Below are 16,825 nucleotides of genomic sequence, written 5' to 3'. Positions count from 1 at the left end.
TTCATTCATAAATAGTTTAACACACATACTACTACCTTTAGTGTCTCATTTCCTCATAAAACCCTGTTAGCTTTGTTTGATTTAATTCAACCACATTCCAATACTCTTGTATCGCTTTCATTGATATCCATGTTATAACCTCTTTCAAAGGCACTATCCAATCTGTTCCACTAATCTTCCAAGACCTACATCTCTGAGGTTTGCCAATGGCATTCTCATTCTGTCAAAGTTTATATTTCTTTATCCCTAAACATTAACTGGTTTTTTTATTTACTGTTTGATCATTGTACAGACTGAATAACACCAGTGATAAGTTAAAACAAAGTCTCACTGTAAAGACTGAATAACACCAGAGATAAGTTGAAACCAAGTCTCACTCCCATCTCGACTACTGCTTCCCTTTCACACATCTTTTGGTTCTTATCACCACATTCTGGTTTCTGTAAAAGTTGTGGATTACCTTTCCCACTCTGTATCTTACCCTACGACCTAAATGATTTAAAAAGTGTATTGCAAAACAGTCAAGAGCTTTCTCTAAATCTACATTTGCCTGTCTTCTAAGATAAGTCACAGAATCAGTGTTACCACATATATTCCTACATCTCTCTGAAATTCAAACTGATCTTCCCAGAGATCAGCTTCCACCAGTCTTTCCATTCTTCTGCAAATAATCCATGCCAGTATCTTGCAGTCAGGATTTCTCGAACTGCTGGGTCTGTAATATTCACAATTTTTAGTAATAACTTTACTTGGAATTGGGATTACATTTTTCATGACATTTCAGGGTACTTCGTCAGTCTCGTATTTTGCATACTAAATGGAGTAGTTTTGTCATTGTTAGTTCTCCCATGGATTCAAGTAATTTTGAGAGAATGTCACCTATTCCACAAGCCTTGTTTCGACTTAAGTCTTCCTTTCAGCGTATAGAATTGCTTCTCCCACATAATCAATTTTGTCTTCCTTTAACAATATTACTGTCTTCCAATTTATTCCTTTATGTAGCACTCCATCTTAGCTCTTTCTATTCTGTCCTCTTAAAGCACACTTATATATTCAAACAACGGAAAGTTCATATTATGAAAAAGATAGCTGCTACTCACCATCTAGCAGAGATGCTGGGTCACAGATATGCACGGCAAAAGACTGTCAGAAAGTGAGCTTTCGGTCAGAAAACAAATACACATATGCATGCGTGCGCAAACATTTTGTTTGTGTGTGTTTTCGTTGAAGGACTTGTTGGCTGAAAGCTCACTTTCTGACAGTCTTTTTGTTGTGCCTATCTGTGACTCAGCATCTCTGCTATAGGGCGAGTAACAATTACCCTTCTCCTGACATTGTTATACTTACATATCAGTGTATATGTAATTTTTGAGCTATTTATTTTCATTTTATTAAGGTGACAAATTCCATACCATTGTTAGGCAATCACTGTATGAATGAATGAGCAAATACATAAATAAAACACTTGCATATATTGTTTCCGCCTTTCAGCTACCCTTCTCTACTTAGTTCCCACATGAAAACTGAGCTCTTGATATACAATCAACTGCTTCTCTTTTATCCAAAGATTTCTTCATTTTCCTACAGGTAGCATCTATCTTTCTCACACTCATGCTAACTTTTAGAGTTTTGCATTTCTTGTCTAACCATTTTTGCTTTGCCACTCTGCACGTTATGTCAGTCTCATTTTTTTAAACATTTGTATTCCCTTTTGCCTCCTTCATTAGCTGGATTGTTATATTTTCTTCTTTAATCAGTTAAGTTTCAATATCTTGTGTGTTATTAAAGTATTCATACTGGCATTGTATTGTTGCCCATTTGGTCCTTCACTGTCTCCATTACTTCATCTCCCATAGCTATTGTATTCCTTTCCCCCACGTCAGTCAATTGTTACCTAAAGCTCCCTCAAATTCTCAACTTTTGATTCTCAATTTATCAAAGTACCACCACCTTAATTTCCTATCTTTCTTCAATTTCAATTAGTTCAAACCAATGAATTATGGTCACCGTCCACAGAGTCCCCTGGTAATGTTTTGCAGTTTAAAATTTTATTTAGAAACCTGTTTTTATCATTATGTGATCTATCTGAAACCACCCAGAGTCTCCAGATTCCCTCCATGTATTCTTCAAATGGGCGTTAGCATTACTAAAATTGATCTGTTCAAAATACTACCAGGTGGCTTCACAGTCATTCCTTTCCCCCAACCCATTGAGGTGTAGCAGTATGCATCACCAATAAAGATTCCCACAGAAGCTATCTTGCTCCACACAAAGATCATGGCACCAGAGAATTAATTCAGACACCCACAATAACATATGTTAGGTCTGAATGGACCGGATCTTCAAGCCATGCAGTGTGCATGGTCAGAACACAGATCAAATGTTATGTACACTCAACAACAGAAAAACTGGGCCACTGTAGACAAAATGGCAGAAAAACTGGACCATCTGGCAACAGTAGGATCATCTGGCAACAGTAGCATAAACAGGCCAGAGCATGATGCCAGATAGATGAAGTGAGTCATTGATTCAGGAAATGAGATATATAATGTTCACTCTGTATTCACCTAAGCCCCATGCAGTAAGGATTGCTTACTTTACAACACAAGTTAATGGGGGCCGAACCATACAATAACCCTGGGTTCGGTGTGAGGCGGTGGTGATGGTGTGGGTGGACTGCTGTGGCCTGTTGTGGGGTTGTGAACCACAGAGGGCTCTCTATCATTTCTAGATCCCCGGTTCAATACACAATACACATATCCTTCACCATAATTTGTACCTCGTGGTCGGTAATCCATTCCTTGACACTCATTGCATGTGGAAAACATTACTCAATAGTGAAAATTGTTTTCCCATGCCACATTCATATGGAGCTCTGGTATAAAACATTTTTCCCTCCGAGTTCCTTTTTCTGAGGATATCTTAGCATGTGCTATCCCACTTTCCTCATTCGTCAGTGTACTGTGTCACTGGGGCTGGGCAAGTTGGTAACAGCTTTGCGTTTAGGAATGGAAGCTGTTGGGTCTTAGTTCCAAGCTGTGTGCTGTCCTGCCTGAGCTAGGAACTCTGTTGGTAGTGTCCATTTCAACAGCATTCCTCCAACATCTCTTTGTAGCAGCAACTGACATGCCATACCTGCTGCCTACATCTCTAATTGACAACATGCCTTCTTCAATCACAGCGACAACTCTGTCTCTAACTGAAGGCTCCTAATGAGCCATTGCAGCTGGGATGCAATTCCCACTTGCTATTCTTCTACTGATGTCTAGGGAGGAAGCAAGCATATTTCCTTTAAAAGGTGCGGCAGTGGTGACACAGACGTTATGTCTCGCATACGTGTTCACTTATGCGTGTCTGTGTGTCCCTGAATAAATATTTGTTAACAAATTCTTATGAAACTTGCGTGAATTTGGGATAAAAAATTAACTGGTAGCTGTACTGTAAAGTTAGAAAATTCCAGTAATCACTGTCTACAGCATGCCGATTTCTTTGAGACATATAATTGTAAGCAGAGATGAAAAGCAGCAAGCCATTTGGCCCATCTCTTTTCACAATTATTCACCCTTCGTAATTCTTCAGTTGCATAATGAGATCAGAAAGCAGGAGATCATATAGACGCAGATATGAGATTAACTATTAGAAATATTTATTTGCATTACAGTGGTTGATCAAATCTATTTCTGTTTTTCAGTTAACACTCGTATCTTTTCCTTCTTAATCTGGAAGCAAGCAATGAGCTGGTTGGGCCCTGAGGACAGGCAAAGGGTAAGGCTCAGAGAGCTTCACAGAGGCAAGCCCCTAATGTCCCTCTGGGAACGGCAGCCCAGAGAATAGGCCAGTGACTGTAGCCACACCACGTAACAGCCTTCGATTCAGGAAACAATACATTGGTTCGTCTGAAGTAGGCATCCATGATGTGCCGAATCTGTCTCTGTGACAATATCTGCTGACTGTGGGTATTCTTCCAAAAACAGTCAACACAGTGGAGAACTGTTGGAAGTGCTGGGAGCTTGAGAAACTAGCCTCTTGCCCAGCCTTTCTGCTTTCTTGCAGACTCTGTACCAATGAGAGCTATTTAACTGAAGGTACAGACATTAGTCAAGAGCTCTATGACATCATATGAATGTTGGAGATGTGTTTAACACATCATGTTCTTAAAACTTTTTGAAGGTAAAATAATGCTTAGAGAGCTTTGAAAAGGCAGAATACCGAGGCAATTCTGTGGCACCTGAGAGGACCACAACTAGGCAGATCATAAATGACAGTGCTGGGTCCTCCTCCATCGGCAGTCCTGAGTAACAGATCATTACAAATGCTGTACTGGTACATAGCCTGTCACCTTGACACCACTCAACTCACATCGCAAGATGGATTATCGTGAGCATGAATGTCGCATCAGTATGTTAGGTTGTCAGATATGAGAATCCCCGTAAGTAGTTAGGATATGTACTTGCAGTCTATTGGCAGATGCTCAGATCCAGGGCTCATTTATTACTCCATCTAACAAACAATCGGCTACCTTAGGTAATTAATAGGTGAAACAACCATTTGGTACTATGTTAGAACACACGAGCAGTTAATTTCATTCTCTTCCTGGAACTCCGTCTGATGTGCAGTAGCTTCTAGTGAAACTATGTTCAACATTGTAAAGCAACATTTTTAATTTATTTATATTTTGTGATCAATTAAGATACCATAAGTTTATTTTTATGGTAATAATCCAGTTAGTTAGAATTTGTGCCTACCTTATTCCATTAGTGAATTTTCATTTGCAAGAAATTCAATAGTTAAATTGGGATACCCCACCATAAGTTCCAGTGCTTAGGCCACAATATTTTTTGTGTTTTTCTTTTTTTTAATCTGCTGTGCATATCTCATCACCACTGAATATTAAGATTGTGTTTGCATTAGGACCAGGAGGTTTTGCAAAGAGAAAACGTCTGTCTGGCAAACTACCTGTTGCAAATGGAACTAAAGTGCTAAGCTTCCTGTTCCCAAGGCAAGGTGACTTTCATACAGGGTTTATGTTGTCGTTTTGTATAATTAGTGAGTAATAATGATGACAGTAAAACACAGTGAATATTTGTTTGGTCTAATTATTGAATGCCATTTCGAGAATATGAACCATTATACCACTCAAGTCTCCAACATTGAATTCATAAACAAAGGGAAAAAGAGAAATGTACTGGAAATAGGTACAGTTCCAAATACACAGGTACCTCCTGTTTCAATGATCATCCTTGGGGTGAATGTTGATAGCCTTTGAGAATAAACGTTACTGCTCCTTAATTACTGTAGTGCAAGTGCATTATACCAAAAACCTCATAAATTTGCCAGATATGTGATACACATTTACATCAAATCATTAATCTACAGAGTATGTTTGTTGAATCTTGTTCAGCTGCAACTTGGCTCACATTGGAAAACAAACCTAGTGATTAAAGAAAATTATCAGGGTTGCCAAAAGTTTCCCCAAGCAAAATTCCCTGATTTCCAGACGTGTTTCAGCAGTTTTCCCTGACAAATTTTGAGATCTCAAGGGTAAATTAAGACGCAAGTTGACAATCTGTCTTTACAGCTATGGTACAAGAAACAATAGTGTAAACGAGGAAATATCTATGTTTAAAAAACACCTTGCAAGCAGGTGGCATTTCCTGATGTGAGAAAAACATCTTTTGTAATGAACTGTTTTTAGATGGAGAAAGCAATCCAAATGGTATGTGTGTTTCGTTAAGACCATTATTTCAATAAAACAAAACACATTTGGTGGAAAAAACACACATTTCCTCGGAGTCACAAGACATATTTAAAATACCTTCACTGATTTCAGAAATAACCTCAGAAAAAAGCAGGCCTCTTGAAAGAAGTGTATAACGCAGGGAAGAATTGTGTAAACCAACACTGTAGGTGACCACCAATAAAATTTTGGTTCTATTTTGTTATTGTTGTTGTTGTTGTTACCCACTGTGTTATGTCTATTATTTTACAGGTATTTTGTGATTTTTCTTTTGAGAAATATATGAGTACATAGCATACAAACCGCCAGCGACTGAATTTTTTTTCTTCTTATTGTCTATACCTTCTAACATATAAACTACTTTTTAAGTGCCAAAATGTGCTAGAACAAATAAAATGCCTATAGAACACCACACTGTGTAACATTCTTGTGGTGAGACAGTTGCAATTCCTGAAATCCATAGCCTATGGCCTGCTCAGGAGCACTGCAGTCCTGGGTCTATGGATAAACCATGAAAATTCACTTCATTATGCCTCACACAAACAAATTTGGACTGCAGGCAGATCAGTGAGGCCACATCCAATGTGTAGGGCCTGTACATTAGTGGGAACCGAATGGCTTCAGATCGGCAAGCCTGATCCATCTGCAGAAATGGTCTGTGGTTTTGGCCCATTATGGAAATCCACTCGTGTGGCCAGCTAATCATGAGCCACAGACAGCATGTTGATGAAATGAGAACAAGGTGATCAATCCATGCAACAGATAACTTGTTCAAATATTCTGAGAATAAATAATAATGAGGATAGGTAGCAAATCACCATAAAGATGATTGCTGAGCCGCAGATAGGCACGCAGAAAAACAATCACACTCTCACGACTCAATTTTCATCCATAGCTTTTGTTAGAAAACAAGAGCACACACATTCACACAACCACTCAGACACAACTCATGAACACACGACTGCTGTCCCTGGCAGCTGCGTCTATGGTCTTTCAGAATAAGATAGGAAAAAAACTACTACTCATGGCTCCCTGACTCTTGTCAGCAGCTGCTAGGCTAGTGGCAAGAAGTGGTGGCAGCACTAACTGCAAGGCGAGAGGAATGGTAGGAAAGGGAGAAGCAGTAGCAATGAGTAAGCATGCAAGTGGTGTACTCAGCTGCACCCAGCCAACGATGATGCACACCACCTCAGTAAACAAACAATTTCATCTACTGAGACAAAAATTAGATTATTCCAATTTTATTTTTTCAAATTCCCCTGATATTTCCCTGATTTGCTTGGCGTGGGTTCCCTGATTTTCAGAACCTGTGGCAACCCTGACCATTTTAAACACCTTCACAAGCATGACGAGAGCGAAATCAACATCAGCTCAATATGCGATGTCTTTTGTAAGTCATAAACCTCTTTGACATCTCTAACCTGGGCATTAGTAATGACATCCAGTGGTGAGTTCGTTCGTTTGTCTATGTTTATCTGTTATGTTTCATGCTAGTAACTATTTCTCCACTACTTTTTGAAGGCCTCTCTTTATTTCCTCCACTGTTCTGAGTCACATACTACTGTTGCCTTGGTGATTCACCACACAATTACAGCTCATCTTGCCATCTTATTCCTCATTTTCTCCTTCTGGTTTTTCCTTTTAGGGGGAGTAACTATTCTGTTAATTTGTTTCTGAATAATCATAGATACAGTCACACGATATACATCCAAAAATAACTGGGTATGATGCAAACATCAATATTATTATGAACCTCATGAAGAAACAATTATTCTTTTTTTGCATAGAGAGGATTGTGGAACTGTATTCCACAGTGGCACCATTGTACTAGATCCTGTTGTTGTGGTCTCCAGTCCAGAGACTGGTTTGATGCAGCTCTCCATGCTACTCGATCCTGTGCAAGCTTCTTCATCTCCCAGTACCTACTGCAACCTACATCCTTCTGAATCTGCTTAGTGTATTCATCTACTGGCCTCCCTCTACGATTTTTACCCTCCACGCTGCCCTCCAATACTAAATTGGTGATCTCTTGATGCCTCAGAACATGCCCTACCAATCGATCCCGTTTTCTAGTCAAGTTGTGCCACAAATTTCTCTTCTCCCCAATTCTATTCAATACTTCCTCATTAGTTATGTGATCTACCCACATAATCTTCAGCATTCTTCTGAAACACCACATTTCAAAAGCTTCTATTCTCTTCTTGTCCAAACTACTTATCGCTCATGTTTCACTTCCATACATGACTACACTCCATACAAATACTTTCAGGAAAGACTTCCTGACACTTAAATCTATACTCGATGTTAACAAATTTCTCTTCTTCAGAAACACTTTCCTTGCCACTGCCAGTCTACATTTTATATCCTCCCTACTTCGACCATCATCAGTTATTTTGCTCCCCAAATAGCAAAACTCATTTACTACTTTAAGTGTCTCATTTTCTAATCTAATTCCCTCAGCATCACCTGATTCAATTCGAATACATTCCACTATCTTTGTTTTGCTTTTATTGATGTTCATGTTACATTTTCCTTTCAAGACACTGTCCATTCCGTTCAGCTGCTCTTCCAGGTCCTTTGCTGTCTCTGACAAAATTATAATGTCACTGGCGAACCTTAAAGTTTTTATTTCTTCTCCATAGATTTTAATATCTACTCTGAATTTTTCTTTTGTTTCCTTTACTGCTTGCTAAATATACAGATTGAATAACATTGTGGGATAGGCTACAACCCTGTCTCACTCCCTTCCCAACCACTGCTTCCTTTTCATACCCCTCGACCCTTATAACTGCCATCTGGTCTCTGTACAAATTGTAAACAGCCTTTCACTCCCTGTATTTTACCCCTGCCACCTTTAGAATTTGAAAGAGAGTATTCCAGTCAACATTGTCAAAAGCTTTCTCTGAGTTTACAAATGCTAGAAACGTAGGTTAGCCATTACTTAATCTATTTTCTAAGGTAAGCCGTAGGGTCAGTATTGCCTCACGTGTTCCAACATATTTACGGAATCCAAACTGATCCATTTATTTGTGAAGTATTCGCGTTAGTATTTTGCAGCCATGACTAATTAAACTGATAGTTTGGTAATTTTCACACCTGTCAACACCTGTTTTCTTTGGGATTGGAATTATTATATTCTTCTTGAAGTCTGAGGGTATTTTGCCTGTCTCGTACATCTTGCTCACCAAATGTTAGAGTTTTGTTAGGCCTGGCTTGCCCAAGGCTATCAGTAGTTCTAATGGAATGTTCTATACTCCTGAGGCCTTAGGTCAACTTAGGTCTTTCAGTGCTCTGTCAAACTATTTGCGCAGTACCATATCTCCCATTTCATCTTCATCTCTTCCATTTGCATTATATTGTCCTCAAGTACATCGCCCTTGTATAGACCCTCTATATACTCCTTCCACCTTTCTGCTTTCCCTTCTTTGCTTAGAACTGGGTTTCCATTTGAACTTTTGATATTCATACAAGTGGTGCTCTTTTCTCCAAAGGTCTCTTTAATTTTCCTGCAGGCAGTATCTATCTTACCCCTAATGATATGTGCAACTCTACATCCTTACATTTGTCCTCTAGCCATACCTGCTTAGCCATTTTGCACTTCCTGTCAGTCTCATTTTGGAGACATTAGTATTCCTTTTTACCTGCTTCATTTACTGCATTTTTGTATTTTCTCCTTTCATCAATTAAATTCAATATATCTTCTGTTACCCAAGGATTTCTATTAGCCCTCATCTTTTTACCTACTTGATCCTCTGCTGCCTTCACTATTCCATCCCTCAGAGCAACCCATTCTTCTTCTACTGTATTTCTTTCCCGCATTCCTCTCAATCATTCCCTAATGCTCTCCCTGAAACACTATAAAACCTCTGATTCTGTCAGTTTATCCAGGTCCCATGTCCATAAATTCCCACCTTTTTGCAGTTTCTTCAGTTTTAATCTGCAGTTCATAACCAATAGATTGCAGTCAGAGTCCACATCTGCCTCTCGAAATGTCTTACAATTTAAAACCTGGTTCCTAAATCTCTGTCTTACCATTATATAATCTATCTGAGACCTTCCAGTATCTCCCGGCTTCTTCCATCTATACAACCTTCTTTTATGATTCTTGAACCAAGTGTTAGCTATGATTAAGTTATGCTCTATGCAAAATTCTACCAGACGGCTTCCTCTTTCATTTCTTACCCCCCATTCCATATTCACCTACTATGTTTCCTTCTCTTCCTTTTCCTACTATCGAATTTCGGTCACCCATGACTATCAAATTTTCGTTTCCCTTCACTATCTGAATAATTTCTTTTATCTCATCATATATTTCATCAATCTCTTCGTCATCTGCAGAGCTAGTTGGAATATAAACTTGTACTACTCTGGTAGGTGTGGGCTTCGTGTCTATCTTGGCCACAATAATGTGTTTACTAGGCTGTTTGTAGTAGCTTACCCGCACTCCTATTTTTTTATTCATTATTAAACCTACTCTGCATTACTCCTATTTGATTTTGTATTTATAACCCTGTATTCACCTAACCAGAAGTCTCATTCCTCCTGCCACCAAGCTTCACTAATTCCCACTATATCTAACTTTAACCAATTCATTTCCCTTTTTAAATTTTCTAACCTACCTGCCCAATTAAGGGATCTGACATTCCACGCTCCCATCCGTAGAAAGTCAGTTTTCTTTGTATTGATAATGATGTCCTCCTGAGTAGCCCTGCCCGGAGATGTGAATGGGGGACTACCTCCGGAATATTTTATCCAAGAGAACACGATCATCATTTAACCGTACAGTACAGGTGCATGCCCTCGGGAAAAATTACGGCTGTAGTTTCCCCTTGCTTTCAGCTGTTCGCAGTACCAGCACAGCAAGGCTGTTTTTGTTAGTGTTACAAGACCAGATCAGACTATCATCCAGACTGTTGCCCCCGCAACTACTGAAAAGGCTGCTGCCCCTCTTCAGGAACCATGTTTTTCTGGCTTCTCAACAGATACCCCTCGGTTGTGGTTGGACCTATGGTACGGCTCTCTGCATCACTGAGGCACACAAGCCTCCCCACCAATGGCAAGGTCCGTGGTTCATGGGGGGTGGGGAGGGGGGGGGGGTGGAGATTGTACTTTTTCCTACGCAAGCATTTTGGTCATGAGAATGGAAAATGGAATAATATCTCGGAACATACGACGGATGAGATTTCTAGGCTATTAATAGTGCCTTCCGTTACATCATTTTGCCTAACTAGAACTGGGACAGGAAGACACAGCAAATCAAGATATTTTAACTGTTTTCCTGCTTTTACCATGATGTTTTGTTTGTATTTAACAAAATATACCAAATTAAATACCCAAAAATTGCACTTATCTTCTTAATCAAGATGTGGAAGTATGAATTCCTTTGAATTGTGGACATAATTTATTTCCAGATGTCCGCAATTGACTTCATATATTCCAGTTATTATTTTCTGACATGTAGGTGATCCAGTAATGTTGTGTTACTAATCTGACAATACTGTCCATTCATGAGAGCTTTAGTTGCTGTTAGTAGGCAGTCATCATTGCTGCTAAGCTTAGGGATAATAACTATTAGCTGTAGCTACACAAATTTGTAGAACTTCTTATGCTGAACTGGCAAAGGTTTCATGTTTAGTTCTAATTTTTGAGAGTGGCTCTCCAAAATTGCTTTTGTGGTATGATATTTTCTCTAACATAATGCACCATATTTCTTGCAAATTTAACTACCTAAAGAAAAATATTTGAAATCCAGTGAAGCCAATATGCAGTGAGGCCTGCTATTTCATTACTCTCATGTTCAGTTTCCTAACTTGGGTAAACACTGTCCGAAATTTTGCTGCCACTTCCATTTTAGTGAATTCGTACAGAGCGAAATACAGAATGAAGAAGGAAACAGAAAAGATATTGTTGCCCTAGCATTGGAACTTATGGTGGGGAACCACAATTTTATGGAAGGTAATTATGTGGCTTTTATATTAATTCAAAATAAGCAATGTTACCATTTGAAGTTGCAAAAGATGAATATGAGCAATTTTAGAAAAAAAAAGAAAGAAAAAAACTTGTAAAATAAGTCTTTCATTCAGTTAAGTATGAATGGTGGATAGTGAGCCCTTGTAAGAACATTCTTAAACATTTTATAGCCTCTGGGACTCATTTGTTGCTGCGATTCGAACATTCATTTATGACCATAACTTGTGTTATAAAGTTAGCAATGTTTAGCACATGGGCATAGGTGAAAACAAATTAAGTGTTGAATATCTCTTATTTTCTGAATCAATGACCCACTTCATTTGTGTGACATCACGCCTTGCTCTGGTTTTTATGCTCCTACTGTCACATGGCCTTACTTTCCTGTTTTGTCTACAGTGGCCCAGGTTTTTTTAACTGTTGAGTCTACATTATTAAGCATTACTGAAGAAACTACTCGTAACCCAACTGCTGTAAAGTTGGTATAACCTTCTGTAATGATACTAGCAAACACTGAATTTCAACAGTAACTTTTGACATCCAAAATTTGCCTGAAATGCAAAATTTATGATTTTCTGTTATAAACAGCTTCCTGGCACATTAATATGCTTTGAGTGAAAGTTGGTACAGAACTTTTAACTACATACCTGATCATTAAACAATGGAATAAATAATTTTTTTATGAACTCTTAAAATTTACACAGTAATGTTATTTACAGACTGCTGGCTGATATTGTTTTCATTTGCTGTGTTGTTTGAGTGAACAAGTGAATTAATGTGACGTATGAATCATTGAAATTGTGAAAAACTAAGTTTGAAAGAATGGGAATCAAACTGTGCTGGCTTTGTGCGACACGTACATGGGGAAAAATGATAATTGTAAAGCAGCAACCCATTTTTGTGAGATTTAGAAATATAATACTTACTTCAGTCAATTAAATATGGGGTAATTGGACTGAGCTTTGTGAATGCATTATTTGGTAAGTACACTGTAAACTGATTTTGGAACTGGGGTTGGTCTAAACAGGCAGAGTACGAGTTTATGTGAATCTGAAGATGAAGCTGATTGGCTACTGTGTTATTTGGCCAATCAGAAAAAAGAAATATTTCACAAGTTTTGGGTACTGGGAGCAGAATTTCATGCATATCAGCAGGAATCTGTGGTTTGTTCCTATGACGTGGTCCAGTATCACGGAGCTCTACATGTTTTCATTAAAACTGTGTAACAGATAATTTATTAATGACATCTAGAGAAATTTCCAGTTCTTTTGTGAGAATCGAGATGTTATTTCATTGGGTATAAATTCCACATGGCATATTATGCAGTCACAGTTGTAAAAATTTTTTGAACTAGAAGTGATGATCTGCACAGTATTTTAGCAAGCATTCTAAACTGTTAAGCAATGACTTTTTGCGAACTACTTACTAATTGATGAAAAGTTTAGATTTTTCAGTACAAACCTGAGTTCAAATCCTAAACATCACATATTTCAATATATTCAATGTGCATACAACTGGAAAAAAGTGAAAAGTGCATGCAATTCTCAATATAACATGAATATTGTAACTGTTGTAAGTTTCTGTGTCATATTTTGGAATGGAAACCTCTGGAAGCAGCTCATGCAAAAATATGAAACACACATGACAAGTTGTTCTGTCTCTAAACATTCTAAATCATCACAATTACAGAGAAAAGCTTTCTCTACAGTGTTACAAAAATATTATGCAATTTTTCTCTGTTATGAAATTCTTACTTTGTGAAATTTTTTGATAACTGAAGACCAATTTCATGCTTTGTTCACATTTGTCACTAAAAGTTAACAGATTGGATACTATGAAATCATACCTAAGCTATGCAAACCAGAAAATATATTCTCAGTCCAGATACATTTTGTGACACTGTAAATGTCCTATGAACTCAAACAAAACATCATGCTTGACGAAACCACACTACCTTTCAGATGAAAAACACTAAAACAATAGAAATGTTTGAAAATTTTAATGGATGGTTACTTATGTCAACAATATACAAAAGACAACATGGTAATGATCTTTAAATATTTCTGGTATTCACATCAGATAATTTCTAAAACATTTGCACTGATTTTAAAAATGACAATGGCATCTGTTACGAAGAGCATTAATATGGAGCCATGGTAAATGATGACCAAGTAAAGCAAGGCCATGTTGACCATCTATCCTATCCTCATAGACCACCTGTCGTATCCTCACAAAGCATGTTATGGACTCTGTACTGGGTTAGCCTAAAGATTTGTCTGGTTTGAAAGAACTATTTATTGGAAAGTATATGACACACTAAGACAGGTGATAAATTAAAAGATAGATCCACCCACCAAATTTAAAAAGCCTGCCTCTTGGGTCACATGCACGTTTGATTGTAAGCCTGTGACAGCACTCTACAAGACGGTGGCCACGCAGGAGAAGAATTTCTGTGTGTCAGAATATGTGATGTGGCCATTGGTTACGAGTGTTCAGCATGCATTCACACACAAATACGAGAGAGCTGCATTGCGTCACCAGAGCATTTTGTATTGGTTTTGCTAGTTTCATGACACTGGTTGTCTGTGTAAAGGGAAACTGCATGCCTCAGAGAAAATCATTGAGTACTGAGACAGAACTTTTTGCCCAAATGACGAAAATGAACCTTTTGTGCTAGTTGTGAATAGCACATTCCACAGGAAAGTGTGTGGAGTGTTTTGCAGCAGCATATACATTTGAAACCCTACCATTTGCCACTGTTACAACATCTGATGCCAAATGTTTATGCCCTCTGATTGGAATTTTGCCTGAATGCTGCAAGCTATGGAAGATCATGATGATGTTCACGATGACGACGACAACTTTGCGCAGACATTGATATTCAATGATGAGATGACTTTCCATGTGTTGGGAAACACGAATTGCCACAATGTGAGACTGTGAATTACTGAATTGCAACATTTCCTTGTGGAATTTAAAAGGGATTCACCAAATGTAAATGTCTTTTATGCCATATCGAAGATGAAGGTGTAAGGCCCCTTTTTCTTCATCAAGTGGGCAGTGACAAGTTCTGTGGCCCTGGATATGTTGCAGTGTGGTTGTTGCCACAGCTCACTGGAGCTGACTTCACAACTTCCTGTCTGAACAAGGTGAAGGTCCTCCTCTGGAGCACAATTCTCTGCACTTTTCACAACAGTGAACTGCCACATCACTGGATACGGTGTATTGGTCCAGTGGAAGTTCCTGTGTTGCCATGGTCCCCTCAGGTAACTAGACCTCGTGCCATGAGATTTCTTCCTGTAAAGTGTATGTACCCCCAATCCCAACAATGCTACAACTGCAGCAATGCATTATTGTTGCTGTGGTGGACACTGATGGTAACATCTCAGTGAACATACTGACAGAAATGGGATTTCAGTTTGGATGTATGCCGGGTGACCAAGGGTGCACACACACAACATTTGTTAAATGTTCAGAAACATGGTGAGTGTATACACATGTAAACAGTGCTTTTAAATCTGATGAATCATTTCACCAACCCCTGAACCTTGACAATTCAGATAACGTTGTGAAATGATCCATGAATGATTGAAGACTAATTAATTAATTAATTAATTAACTAATTTCAGATAGTTTCAAGTGCTAATGTTTTAGCTCCATGTCTAAAATAATAATATAAAACACCAAACATCACACAAGCTCTCTCAATAAACTAACAATAAACCCAAATATATGCTAATTAACTTAAAGCAGGATACTTTATGAAATTTAAAAGAAGACAACAGAACCAGGAGTTGCAGGACAAAACAAGGAAGACTTTCACGTTATGCCGAAGGCATTAATAGAACAAAGATAAAAATTGAAACTCACTTTCACAAAAATATCACCAATGATTTTTCTTTTCTCTTCAGGGTTTGAGGTCATGCAAAGCATTTTTGTAATTCGAGTTCTTGATGTAGGATCCTTCTTATCCATTGGAATTGTAGTTGTCCCATGTAGAAACTGATGGCTAGCATTGATGACTGAAAAGCAATTAGAGCATATCTGTTATATTTAGAATTTAAGCAGTGTTTGTGAATGTAGACTAATTACAAAAATTGACTTGCTTAGGTGACAGTGACAGTTTACTTGTCTCCATTCAGAAAAATTAAACATTTGTAGAAACAATTTAAATTAATTTAAGTCAGTACTTTCAACTTTCTCGTGCTTTTTTAAATGTCATTCACTTTTCATCAAGTACATTATTTCTACAATCTTCCAAATTTCGCATTCACCGCACTGTTCCGATGTTGCAACAAAATTCAGTTTGTAGAACCATCACAATGTAATCACTCTGATTCTTCCACTGCCCACTGTACAGTTGTCAAGCAGATGCACAATAGTACATTTATTGCAATTATTATGTCACTGTAGTTTTATCTTTGAGTATATAAATTGAAGTACACTGCTCAGTTCTTTTTGTATATTCAGGCTAATCTCAGGAACTAATGTGTAGATTTTGATACTATTTTTATTGACAGGTAGCATGATTGATAAGGAAAATTTGTGTTTATAATTTATAAATATTTTTTGGCAGATTGCCAGAACTATGAAGAGATAGTCAACTGAAAACGATGTCATTGCAATCTAGTGGTGAGCAGCAGAAATCACTAGACCCACAGCTCTGTGTGGCACACAACTCCTACTTTCATGTACCAACAACTGGCAGAATGTGTTCCATGCAGTGCGCTTAGTGTAAGTACACCGTAATGTATTCAGATATTATTTGCAACGACACTTTCAAATCATACAGAAGACTGATAAATGAATCTCCAATGGTGAGAAAGATATTTACGCCTTATAAAAAATCATAAAGAGATGGGCATGATAATCTTCATTTCTTGGAGGTGATTTCAAAATACTGAGGCTGAGGAATGCATTTCAAAATATGACAACAATTTCAGACTACCAATTTCTGCTCCCCCATAGATTAATAATCACACTTCACACTCTTAACCATCCTGTTACATTCACTTTTACTATACAAATGTACTGTTTGGGTCAATATCACACATATTAGTAGTAAGCCATCAACACTTTTGTTGTATTACATTATATTATTAATAATATTGGCAGTGATGG

General features: G+C 37.9%; 1 protein-coding gene across 10 annotated transcripts in view; it reads right to left on the bottom strand.

The window, feature by feature from the left end:
* LOC126161867 (GMP synthase [glutamine-hydrolyzing]) overlaps nucleotides 1–16,825 on the bottom strand; it is a 151,401-nt gene that overhangs the window by 49,342 nt on the left and 85,234 nt on the right. For all 10 annotated transcript variants that reach the window (XM_049917991.1, XM_049917990.1, XM_049917992.1 and 7 more), the window contains one exon: nucleotides 15,575–15,726. In XM_049917991.1, coding sequence (XP_049773948.1) covers nucleotides 15,575–15,726 — 152 coding nt within the window. The remainder of the gene's footprint in view (nucleotides 1–15,574; nucleotides 15,727–16,825) is intronic.

This window comes from Schistocerca cancellata, chromosome 2 (genome assembly GCF_023864275.1).
Source record: "Schistocerca cancellata isolate TAMUIC-IGC-003103 chromosome 2, iqSchCanc2.1, whole genome shotgun sequence".
In the NCBI taxonomy this organism is placed as follows: Eukaryota; Metazoa; Arthropoda; class Insecta; order Orthoptera; family Acrididae; genus Schistocerca; species Schistocerca cancellata.
Note: the sequence above shows the minus strand (reverse complement) of the source record. Positions and strands in the feature narration are given on the sequence as shown.